The following is a 12,772-nucleotide window of genomic DNA, read 5'->3' as shown; positions in this document are numbered from 1 at the left end:
TAAGACAGGGAATTATTGCCCTTCCTACAGAAGGGGGAATGGTGGCTTAGCACAGTTAAGTGTCAGGCCCAAGGTTATGTACTATCAAGAAGAGTCCTGACCCTGCTCTGACTGCTAGATATGCTGCCCCTAATAATAATATATGGAGATGTACCTATCTCATAGAGTGGGAAGCGACCCTGAAAGGTCATTGAGTCCAGCCTCCTGCCTTCACTAGCAGGGCCAAGTACTGATTTTGCCCCAAATCCCTAGGTGGCCCCCTCAGGGATTGAACTCTCAATCCTGGGTTTAGCAGGCCAATGCTCAAACCACTGAGCTATCCCTCCCCACCTCTCTGTTGTTGCCCAAAATTACTCATGGCTTTAGTACACAAAGGGTAGGTCCAGACTTACCCACCGGGTTGACGCGGAGAGTTCGACTTCTCGGAATTCGAACTATCGTGTCTAATCTAGATGCGATAGTTCGAACTCCGAACGCGCTCCCATCAACTCCGGGACTCCACCACCGCAAACGGCAGTGGCGGAGTCGACGGGGGAGCTGCGGAGTTCGATCCCGCGGCGTCTGGACAGGTAGGAAATTCGAACTAAGGTAGTTCGACTTCAGCTACGCTATTCGCATAGCTGAAGTCGCGTACCTTAGTTCGACCCCCCTCTCCCCCCCCCGTAGACCAGGCCAAAGAGAAGAAAATGACATCTTTAACTCCTTGGTGCCAGGATAAATGCATTTAAATGCAGTGCAGAGGCCAGCATACTAGAGATGAATGCAAACTAACTTAGCCTCATTAGTGAATATGAATCAGTAAAAGCAATGGCGCATGTCCATGGCTGCTCAGCCTCTCAGAATTGTTTCACCTGCTTTCAACTTTTTCAGCGGATGATAACATCGCAGCAAAGATCCTTTCCTATAACCGTGCCAATAGAGCTGTTGCTATTCTGTGTAACCACCAGAGGGCGCCACCAAAGACTTTTGAGAAATCCATGATGACTCTACAAACAAAGGTAATTTTTAGTCTCCTTAAGATTACAGACAGAGCTAGAAATCACTTTTTTCCTTTGGTTGTGGGTATATCATCATTTGCTTCTAATTGCAGTGTATCAAACTCCACTAAAAGGGAGTCCACTTTCCACTGCCGACGGAGTGCTAGTGTGGCTGGGTCTGAAACCACTCTGTCTTGTAAGGCGAGTCCTCTGGTTTTTAAAAGGAAATCTTCCACTTTGAAGACAGATCGTCTGAGACACAAGCACCCTTCTCCACTGGGAGAGAACAAAATCTGCCACCTCTCAGCTGACTTTCTGCCCCAGCCAACCAATCAAGTGCCGAGGGCATAAGCTGGCTTTCTTGGCCAAAAAAGTCCCTAGAATATCTTTCTTGCAAGATGTCACTTTTCCCTCAGCAAAGTCTGATTCACACGCTGAGGACACGCTACAGAGCTTAACTTAAAACCACAGTCCTTTTCTCTGATTTGTGGCCCTGAAAGGAAACCAGAGTGGGTGTCTGCTCCCTTCAGGGTGGCCTGGTAGACCTTTGTATCAATGCAGCTTTTGTGCGCAGTGCACTCTACTCCTCTAACTCGACCTCTTCCTTTACAGATTGTTTCTGACGAAGGCCATGAGGTCAAAATCTGGCTAGGTCTGTTCACAGCCTGACTTTAAAATAACCCTCTCAATAAGGTGTTCTGTTTTAGCACTGGGGTGTTCTCTTGCTTCTGTAACACCTAACCTGGCTGCCCCCACCCCTGATTTTTACAGTTGAATTGAGTTGTTACCTTGGGAGGAGGTGGAGAGTTTGAAAATAACAGTTAAGGACTGAGGAGCTGGGAATCTTTAAACCTTACTAGATCCCAAGCTCAGGCTGACTGTCTAGATTCAGTGCTTGATATTTTTTTGGAAGATTACAAGAGCATGGAATCCTCATGCTTCAGGGCATAAACTGATCACCAGCCTGGGTCAGGAAATGTCCCTCCATGGGATTGTATGGCACATTTCGATGATTTTTTTTTTATTGGTTTGCATCCAGCGTCCTCAGAGAGGCTAACCGACTAAATGGGCTATTGGCCAGCTCTGCTTTGGCAAATCCTACTGTACTTCCACTCAGTTCCCTTGCTCAGATGCCAATTCCTGAGCAGTAACCAGAGGCTTTATCCTACATACCACCTTCTGGTTGGAACTCTCCATTCCTAATGCCATAGGAACCTCTTACTATAAGAAAGACGATCCCCTCTGCACCGTCCACAAGCTGGTCTCTGTGCACAGCACATTTGAAATCCCAATGGCCTAATTTTTACAAAAGTGATTAGTGAATCGGAGTGACTCCATTTTCCAGTGTTCACCTTGAGACACCTTGGAAGGACTTGATTGTCAGAGGCCACAAGTGCATAGGAAATTAAACACCATTACGGTGTCTAAAGTCACTAGTCACTTTTGAAAATGTAGGCCCAGTGTGTGAGGATTTATTTAAAGCCCCATCTGGCTCTTCTGCTATGGATTAGATCCAGGCTCGTGTCCCACTCAGACATATACTTCACTGGTTGAATCCCAGGCCCTTCGATACAGGTGGCGAATCTGCTAGGAGGTTTGTACAGGTCCCCTGGATGTCAGCGAACCCCTCTTCTGTAGTGGTTCATGCTTTGTGGGTGTGACTCCTAATTCCCACCCTGCTCTCTGGGTTTTTGCCTCTTCTAGATCGATGCCAAGAAGGACCAGTTAGCCGATGCCAGGAGAGAACTGAAAAGCGCCAAAGCCGATGCCAAGGTCCGGAGGGATGAAAAGTCCAAAAAGTAAGTCTGGCTTCAGTGCTGTAAAAGGTCGCACAGCGGCAGCGCAGGGCAGTAACCCAAAACGGGATTGCTACTGCAGCCATGCTGCTTCAAATACCTCCCCCCTTCCCTCCAGATCCATGATCCTCCGAGTTTTTGTTCCCCACCCCTCATGCTTTCAGGCCTGCATTAGCAAATGGCCACCTCGCTGAGGAGCACGCTGTAGTCTGTCATTCTCTCCTTCCGTGGTCACTAGCAAGCTGCATGGATCTCTGCTTTTCACAACATACCCTCACCTCCAGTGCTTCCATGAGCTAAGCATGTGGCTGATGGTTTAGTGAGAGACGAAGCAAGTCTGTGACAGGAGAGTGCAGAACACTGCTCAGAATCCCCAGGTCACATCTTCTGGGCCTATTAGTGGGCCGTCTTCACTCTGTTAACATTCAGTCTCTCAGGAAAGACATCATTTTTTTATGACTCGTCAAAACCTCTCTCTGTTCTGCTCTGCCAAACAGGCCGTACCCACCCACCTACCTACCTCTCCCTGGAAGCAGTTTGCTGAGCAGCGTGCTTTCCCTCTGGTGCACAGAGTAGGAGATGGATGGTATCTTAGTGTCTACTCCAGTGGAAACTACGGAGCAGCATGTTGGGTGCTGAATGCAAAAACCAGCTAGGAGCACACACCTGTACTTAGACTTCCAAGAGGGTACTCTACAAACAGAGTAGGAAAAATGACCCTCTTTCAGATCAGACTGAATACTGCACTCTTGTGCTTAATAGATGATCTCATGCCACTCATGCCCGGCTTTAAACTGGGGGTTCTTTTTATAAGGGAATAGGAATGTTACCTCTAGAGTCCTGGACAAATTCCAGCTTAGGGAACTGCATTCTGCCGCCTCAAAATGTTATCAGACAGCTTTAGTTGATACCAGATTCTTGATTTTGTGTATTGAACTGTTTAAAGTGTTGTCACCTTTCACCTCGGTGGTGGCTGCATCTCAGTCCTGATTGGCATCATTTGCCAAGCACTGGATCTTTTCAGGGAAGGTGCAAGTTACTAGGGTCCCTTTTGAATCCGTGTAGGGTAATAATGTACCCCCACGACGGCCTAGCTCTTTCTGAACAGTTCCCTGATTCTTTTCCCCACCCACAGGACAGTAGAGAGCAAGAAAAAAGCCGTGCAGAGGATTGAGGAGCAGCTGATGAAGCTGGAGGTTCAGGCCACAGACAGAGAGGAGAACAAGCAAATTGCCTTGAGCACCTCCAAACTCAACTACCTGGATCCCAGGATCTCAGTTGCCTGGTAAGCTGCCATGTGGGGAAGGATTCCTGCCTGTCCCTGTGCTGTGTTCACTGAATGGTGGGAGGCTTTAGCACAGCTCTGCCCAGTGATCCATTTCCAGGCAGTAGCTTGACCCTCTCGGAAATCTCAGCCTCTCCGAATCGTTTGTATTTTAGGCCAACCTCAATCATTATTTTTCCTAAGAGCACTTTCCAGCAGCAACTGCAGTGTCTCTGGGACCAAAAGGGCAGTGACCATTTACATTGTTGTCTCTTACATTTTAGTGTCTTAATTTAGCATCTGTAGAGGTTAGAGACGGGCATTCTGTGAACACTTTCTTCCCCTCCCCCTCAGCTCTCCTAGCACATCTCTTTTCTCTGGCCAGCCACCCCATCCTGCTCATTATTTCAGGCCTGAGCCCCTTCTGAGCAGACACTGCAATCATGCCAGTTCTGTGAGGGAAGCAGCTTGCGATGTGAACAGTCTCAACCTAACTTCTGTCAGACACAGGAGCTGGGGATTCTGCAGTCAATGGTGAATTTAGCCTTTTAAATTGCCTACGGTATTAGAAATTCCTACGGCAAAGGCTTCTGTTTGAGGAGAGGTGGCTGTTGCCAAGGGATCTCCACTATGCTTTCAATGCATGCATATAGACAAGATGAAAAACTCTTCAGCAGCCTGGCTGGTTCTTAGCAAAGATACACCTGTCCTGTGATCTCCGTTAGCCATCCTAACTTCTCCTTAGCTACCGGCACTTGCGGGATGGTTTGCAACTTGAACGTTATCCTTGTGAGTTAACTCCATCCCAAAGTAATCACTCCGAGTGATTAAAACAGCTTGGACTTGCTAGCCGCAGGTCCTGCCACGTGGCATTGGAAAGGTGTTGTGTAGTAACGTCTCAAACGTGACCTGTGATCACAATGATGGGGACAGATAAGGGTGCCCACACCCCTGAGTTTGGCATGTTGGAGGATTGGAGGACTGTGGGGAAGGGAGGTAAATCTGCAGCAGGCAGGTTGGGTAGTGGGCGAGGTTGGGAAGGAGGCGCAGCAGGTTGTAAGTTCTTTGACACGAGCACTGTGTTGTATACCTTTTGTGTACCATGCCAAGCCCAGTGGGGTCCTGTCCCCGATTAGCGTCTCTATTCAAATATTAAGGAGAGGGACAGCTAGCAGCAAGCTGAGTTGGTCAAGAATTGTGAATAGAGGTTGGCAAGGCTGGTGGGAGGATCCGACCTGGGGTGGAGGGGGAACCAGCTTTGTGTGAGCCACTGAGTAGGGGGGCATAAGAGAGAACAGGAAAAAGGTTGCATTGGAGCAAAAAGGATAAAGATCCTCGGACAGGTGCTCCTATTAAGAGAGCATGTTTGTGAGCCCGGGTGACTAACTTTTTGTCTCCTTCTCTCCTGCAGGTGTAAGAAGTGGGGAATTCCTGTAGAGAAGATTTATAACAAAACCCAACGAGAGAAATTTGCCTGGGCAATTGACATGGCAGAAGACGATTATGAGTTTTAACCTGTTTTTAATGAGCTGGATTTTATGGAAAAAGGGGTGGGGTGGGGGGGAAGCCTGGTTTTAGGGAGATTGATAAACTGTGAGCCTTACTTGTCCTAATTGTGGGGGAGGGGGTAAGGAGGGGCAAGCGAGCATCAGACAAAGAAACCAACGTCTTTGAGAAAAGAGAAACCTGGAAATATTATAAAGGAGCTGAGCCAGTTGTCCTATGGACAACTTATTTACAAATGTTTCAGAGATCCAAATTCTAGCTGTATGGTTTGGTTTTGTTTTTGTTTTGTTTCTCTCGAGGCAGGGCAAGTGGATGGGGGATTTGTCAACCTTCCACCAGGCAAATTCATCATTACACTGAAGAGCCTGGGGGATCTTTAGCTACTGTATACAAAATCCAATTATATTGGTGCGTTTTTACAGTTAGGGTTTTGCAATAACTTCTATATTTTAATAGAAAATGGACTCCTTAAACCCCTGCCCCCCCCCCCCCGCCCCATTTCAGGAATTTAACAAAATTTTAAAACCCAACGCACCTGACACAGCTGTCACGATGGTCGTGGAGGTACCTGCTTTTATTTTATTTTATTTTTTGTTAGTTTTACTCAAAACAATCGTGGCATTGGAACATGAATTTAATAAAAATGCAAAACAACCCACCACATCTGTTCAAAGCAAAGCATGATGGGAAGATGCTTCCTGACTTGAGTGTTCTTTTTTTAAATGTGAATTTTTATTTCTTTTAATTATTTTTAAATATTTAAACGTTTTTCTTCTTGATCTTAAAGATCGTGTAGATTTGGGGGGGAAGATGGGGAGGGACGAATGAGTGCGGGGTGGGGAGGGATGAGTGTGGAATTTGAGGAGAAATGAAATCAGTGACAAACAATTTTCCCATCATCCTTTGTTCTGAGCATGCTCTATACACTTCAAGAATACCCACTTTTTAGGTTTGGCAGACTGTTTTCTTTGCTTCCCCCTTTTTTTAACCCCTCTCCCCTCTTTTACTTGAAAGATTTTATTGTGTAAAAAGAAGTTTCACAGGTCAATAAATTTCGAGGGAAATGAGCATTGGTCCAAAAAAGGAAAAATAATCAAGATTTTAGGGCTTTTATTTTTTCTTTTGTAATTGTGTACAAAAATTTTAAAAATTAAAAAGCAGAATTTTAATGTGAAACCTTTTTTTTTCTTCTTTTTTTTGGCTATAATCATTAGTTTTAGAGGCATTGTTAGCTTAGTGTGTGTGAGAAGACCATTTCCCGCAGTCTTTCCTCAACAAGTATCTTCTATTTTTATCATGAATTCCCTTTTAATCAACTGTAGGTTATTTAAAATAAATTCCTACAACTTAACCGAACATTGGCTTTTGTGTGTTCTTCTGTCCAACCACCCATGGGGCCAACAGCAGCCTCCATCAGTGAAAGCATCACTAGAGGGGTGTGGCTTAGGTGCGACAAAGCAACCTGCTAGCCCTCCTCCTCAAAATGTGCAAGCTGCCATAACATGGTCACTGGACAGAGCACTGGACTGGGAGTCAGGAGAATTGTGGGGTAGTCTTAGCTCTGCCACTGGTCTAGTGTGTAACCATTGGGTGAATCACTTCACCTCTACCTCTGACTTCCTTCCCACCCGTTGTCTGTCTAGATTGGGGACAGCAATTTTCTCATTGTATTTATACAGCACCTGGCACAATGGGACACTGCCATTACACAAAGAACACCTCAAGCTGTAATCTCATTGCAGCTCATAGACTAAACAGTTCTTAGGCTGGGTCAGTAGTTGGATATGAGAGCTTCAAAGAAAGTCGGGTGTTCCAAAAAGTGCTTTTGGTGATTCATTGGGTGGCACTCCTCCCTCTGAAACTGTGACCTCGTGTGGTACTAGGGACAGTGTGTGCCTGGAGGGGCCAGATTTTTGATGAGCTCTAAAATTGATATTCTGATTATGAGTGGTCTTTGGATCCTGTGGAGTTTTCTACCACAGTCGAGGGTGTTTGCCCTGACATTGTCATTGTGCTGCCTTTCTAAACTGTTCCTTGTGCATTGTGTTGGCTAACTAGTCTTCACTTGTCTTCCTAGCTGTTGCGTAGTGTTTGCGGTGTGCTGAATTTCATCCCAGTGCTGGGGGGCAGGGGGAGTGCACAGCACTCTGCTGTCCAGTTGGAGGGTGGAGACTCAAGAAAAAGGGGTAGCAATATAGGGTTCTTACCTTATTTTCATGCGGTCGACTGTTCTTCCTCTGTTCCAATCTTGGTGATGCTGATAGATAACAGAGAGATGATTTGACTTTCACCAAGTCTGAACCTGCTGTACACTGTCATGCTGGATGGCTCCTACAGCTTCCCCGCTTGCACTTGCTGTAAGACTGGATTTGCCTGAGTTTGAGTGTATATGAAAACATGAGTGTCTGGTTAAAAATGATCATTCCATTCCCAGGGCCTGCTCCTGCAAGCTTTCCATGAACAGAGCGGCCCCTGCGGTTGGTGGGAGTTCATTGTACAATGCAGGGCTGTCATCTGGATATCTATTCTCCAGATGGGGCTGGTCTCTTGAAAGGGCTTTCCTGTAGTGTGCAGGCTATACAAGGGGACTGGAACAGATAAGCAGGAGTGTTGGGAAGCAGTGAGTTGTCGAATGGGAGATATGGTGCATTGCTGGGGAATGGAGCGGCCATTATGGGCTTAGCAATGGCTCATGCAGGTGGGTGCTATCAGCTATTGGAGTATAAGACGATTGTAGGCCGGGTGAGAGGAGATTTCCTGGCCCTCTACAAAAGGTCCCTTCGGTTCCTTAACTTCCTTTAGAGAGAAACTGGAAACAAATACCAGCGGGGCTTCCACCTGGCCTCAAAGAACAGTGCGGCACGCTCTGCTCTGGCAGGGCTGTAGAACACCAGTGCTGGATAGAAGCCCCCATTCTGACCATGGGACCTCCTTTGGCTCAGAGTGTAGGGAATTGAGTGATACTTCAGAGAGCTCCAGTTGTACCCTCATTTTTCCCCAGGCCAGCAAACTCGGCATGCCCCACTTCAGTAGTGTTTGAGTTGGTGATGGTCTCGACCAGTTCTGCGTTGATGAGCCTCAGCACGGGACCCCCCGTATGATCCGTAGCTTGGGGGGGGGGGAAAGGCTAAGGAAGCTGACCTGCCCTCCCACCCCTACAGCTGCTTCCTGCACACTAGGGCTTTGGGCCGTGCCCTGTGTTTGGAAGCCTGTCCTGCCACTGGCTGCAGGACAGAGGGCTCCAGACTGGCACTTCTCCCGGGTCTGAACCCACTCAGAGACCCACTAGGGGGAGGAAATGGTGAACGTGCAGCAACAAAACTAGCCGTGTGATTGGGAGGATGCAGCGGGGGGCAGGTTGCAGAGAAAGGATTAACCCTGGCTACCTTGAAGCACCTGTCCAGTCTGTCCAGTGCAGAAATCGCAACAGGAGAAATGCTGAAGGCTCCGATATGGTGCAGTCTGTTGGTGAAGTTGTGGGGTGAGCGTCAGGAGACCTGGTGCTCTATTCCTGGATTAGCCATTGATTTGCCATGTGTTCTCACCTCTTTGTGCCTCACTGTCTCCATCGGCTGAATAGCTGTGCTTTGGCCAAATTTCTCTCCAAGGGGTAGGGGGTGGGGAGCGGAATTGGATCAGGATTGCATCATTTCCCTTTTGGACACCCTTCTGGCTTCATGGGGGAAGGGTGGGGAGGCAAGGAAGACGTGAGGGTTTCCCCATGTAAGTTAATGTCGGCCTTCCTTCTGTCCTGTGACCCTTGTATTCCAGGGTTCAGCCCAGGTGTGGTGGTCCCCTAGGCTGGCCTGCCCTGTGAGTATTGCGGAGGCACTGGATCTCTGCTGGAATGCTCCTGCTTTTTGTGAGTGCTCTAAAGATCTGTGGGGAAAGCATCACAATTTTGGGGCTACCCACTGGGTTTGATGACCATGCCACCCCTGCCCAGATGATCCTCAAGGCTGCAGACATTTTCCATCAAACCTGTTTGTTTGTTTGTTTTAAACCTGTAAGGCAGGGTATAGCCAATTTCAACGTCCAGTGCGTCCTACTAGGAATAACCTCTCAGTAAGTCCATGCTTTCAGCAGCCTGAGCACAAAGCATGGCTTCCTGTCTGCATTATTCTTTGTTATATTTTAAGATGTGTTTTTTGTTTGCTGTGATTTGCTGTCTGTAGGTAGCTGCAGCAATTTGACTTTCGGGTTACTCGGGAGGCTTCCTTTTAAACCAAACACACGCTGCAGAAAATGCATGCCAAGGGAACTGGAACGTCCGCATTTCTGTAAATAACTTTCCTGAGCCTTCCCGGCTTGCTCATGTTGGGACAAGGCGGCTGGATAAAAATATCCTTTCTATATATGCCGACTCCCCCTTGCCCAGTAGTTGAGAACTCAGGGCTGGATTATCTTCTGATGCCGAAGGTTACAGAGCAGGAAACTGAGCACCTCCCCCATATTTCAGGGAACCGGAGCTTCCCACCAGGGATTCCCTCTTTCTTTTGTCTGCTTTAAAGCAAGCAGGAAATACAAAGCTCCAAGGCCCCTCCAGCACGAAAGGTGATACTTGATGTGATCAGTGCTGCGAAGTGAGAGAACACAAGAGATTCGAGTCTGTTCAGAAATAATTTAAAGTGATACTAGCCCATTGTTTGGACCCAGATCTTGGCAACGTGAACTTCTGGTACTGAAACGTACTCTAGGTCAGTGGTTCTCAAACTATCGTACGGGTGACCCCTTTCACATAGCAAGCCTCTGAGTTCGAACCCCCCCCCTTTATAAATTAAAACACTTGTTTATATATTTAACACCATTATAAATGCTGGAGGCAAAGCAGGGTTTGGGGGGAGGCTGACAGCTCGCGCCCCCCCCATGTAATAACCTTGTGACTCCCCGAAGGGGTCCCAACCCCCAGTTTGAGAACCCCTGCTCTAGGTGGTGATACCTTGGACCTTCGCTTGCTGCGTGTACGGCTGTTTGCAAGACTCATTCCTGTTCCTGCCGAACTTGTGACAAAACTGTATCGGGACATGAAAGCGAGTGCCAGGCTTTTGCTAGGTGAAAGCCCAGTGTTGCCAAGTGGAAAAGGACCAATTTCTTTTATTTATTTTTTTAGGGTGGGGGAGGAGAAGACACTATGCATCCAAAACAATAGAGCCAAGCGAGTGACAAGGCCATGACCCTCTTATTTAGAGAAATATCCCTGACAGTTGGTATCTTCCAAGCACAGTTACAAATGCTGGTTAATCCACCTTGTATCCCTGTGATGTGGTTAACACAGTTATCCCTCTTTCAGAGATAGGGAAACTATAGAGACGCTGGCCCAGATTTCAAGAGCCCACTTCCCACTAAAAATCAATGCGTGTGCTCCATAATCCCTCGGGAGCTTTTGAAAATCTCCCCCTGGGGCCCTGTGTGAACTAACTTGCTCCATTTTCTGTGCACCCCACCAGCATCCTCCGTCTGCCATGTGCTGTCAAGCTGATACAGCGTTCGCAGCTCTCACTGGTCCCAGCCTGGCTATGATGCCAGAAGCTGCAGCCCTCTCTTGAACTGCAGCCCTGCCTAGGGAAAAAACTCCCTCTGGTTGGCTGTCATCCACGTTTGCCCACCTCTTGGAGAAGAGCCGCCATTCAGAGCTGCTGCAGGAAGAAGTCAGAGCTCCCCACACCCAAAGCCAAGAGGAGGTCGTGGGGAAACGGGGGAGAGAGGGAACCACTGACACTATTCTAAAGGAGGGGAGGGGAGAGGAGAGGAGAGCAGGAAGAGCCCAGTCACTCAGGCCAGATCCGTTCCCCTTTTCTCTCCTGTGAACAATAGGTAAGTCAGCTCATGTCTTGGGGTGGGGAGAGGAGAGCAACTGGCACTGCAGAAGCAGCAGATCTGGGGCAGGGGGAGAACTGATGTGGGGACGTGTCACGTAGGGGATGCATTATTAATTTCTGGGCTAGGGAAGGAGCAGTGATGCAGCTGGGAGGAGACAGTTGATTAGGATGGTGGAGTATGAGGAGAAGCTGGAAGCTTGGCGTTCAAGCATCAGTGAGAACTCCAGCAGCAGGGGCCAGGTGTCTTGTCTGTCTGTCTCTCACCCACCACCTGGCTGGGCAAGAGGAGTTCAAAAATCAAGATGGACCCACAAAAAAACAGAAGATATAATTTGTGGCCAGTCATACGATATCTTTGGGGTCTGACTCATGATTTTTGAACATTTAGGGTTGGCAATACTGCAAATTCCTCATGAGTTACTGATGCTTTGACAATCAGAAGGCCTCTCCTTAGGCACAACAGAACTTTTGACATGAAGCCACCTGTGCAGGAGACAGAAGTTTCTGAGGGGCTGATCCCAGACTGCAGAGACTTCCCACAGGTACGAAGGCCATCGCAAACCTCACCTTCTGCTTCAAAGTGCAAGATGCACTTTTCTGATCTTGCCTTCTCTGACACATAGCAGTGTGTACGTGTGTGTAAAAGAATCCCTACCAAAACAAAACACTCCACTGCACACAACTTTTCCCCTGGGATGAGCGAAAGCAAAAATCACGTGACAGATGTAAGTCACAATGCTTAATTCGTTATTGGAAGGGGCACTGATTCTGCAGTGCTGGGGCAGTCTTTCATATGGCAAGAGAGGTGATAAGCAACCACATAACCAGGTTCAGATTACTGCATCTATGAGGGATAGCTCAGTGGTTTGAGCATTGGCCTGCTAAACCCAGGATTGTGAGTTCAATCCTTGAGGGTGCCATATAGGGTTATGGGGCAAAAAATTTGTCAGGGACAGTACTTGGTCCTGCTGTGAAGACAGGGGACTGGACTTGAAGACCTTCCAATTCTATGAGAGAGGCATACCTTCATATATTATTGAGTGGCTTGGTGCAAACCTGAGGTGCTACCAGCCAATGATTGAAGTAGGCCCTCATTTATTGTTTGCAACTGGTGTCCACGGTCACACTGTGCGTCATCTCTCATCTCCCAGATGTGTAAGAGATGACAGCATCTTCCATGTGATGTTCTGGAATGGTTCAAAATAGACCACTGTTTCCAGGGTAGATTGAAGCCTCAAAGTTGTTTTGGGGGGTGGCGGCCATGAGGTGTGTTTGGGACACAAGCATTATCCCAGAATTCTTCCGAGGGTGCCTTAGGACTGAATGTGGGCACTTTCAGTACGTTAGCCCAACCCCAAAAAGGCTTGCAAGATTTCAGGTGTGTCTTCAAAAGATCCTGGAGGTCCTTAT

The 12,772-nt window shown here is 47.7% G+C and overlaps 1 protein-coding gene across 1 annotated transcript in view; it reads left to right on the top strand.

Moving 5' to 3' along the window:
• Positions 1–6,899, top strand: part of TOP1 (DNA topoisomerase I) — an 83,872-nt gene extending 76,973 nt beyond the window's left edge. The window contains exons 18-21 of the mRNA XM_044985754.1: positions 871–998; positions 2,682–2,776; positions 3,909–4,058; positions 5,449–6,899. Coding sequence (XP_044841689.1) covers positions 871–998; positions 2,682–2,776; positions 3,909–4,058; positions 5,449–5,551 — 476 coding nt within the window. The 3' untranslated portion in view covers positions 5,552–6,899. The remainder of the gene's footprint in view (positions 1–870; positions 999–2,681; positions 2,777–3,908; positions 4,059–5,448) is intronic.
• The last annotated feature ends 5,873 nt before the right edge of the window (positions 6,900–12,772 follow it).

This window comes from Mauremys mutica, chromosome 13, assembly GCF_020497125.1.
Source record: "Mauremys mutica isolate MM-2020 ecotype Southern chromosome 13, ASM2049712v1, whole genome shotgun sequence".
NCBI classification, from domain to species: Eukaryota; Metazoa; Chordata; order Testudines; family Geoemydidae; genus Mauremys; species Mauremys mutica.
This window is presented reverse-complemented; position numbering and strand designations above follow the sequence as displayed.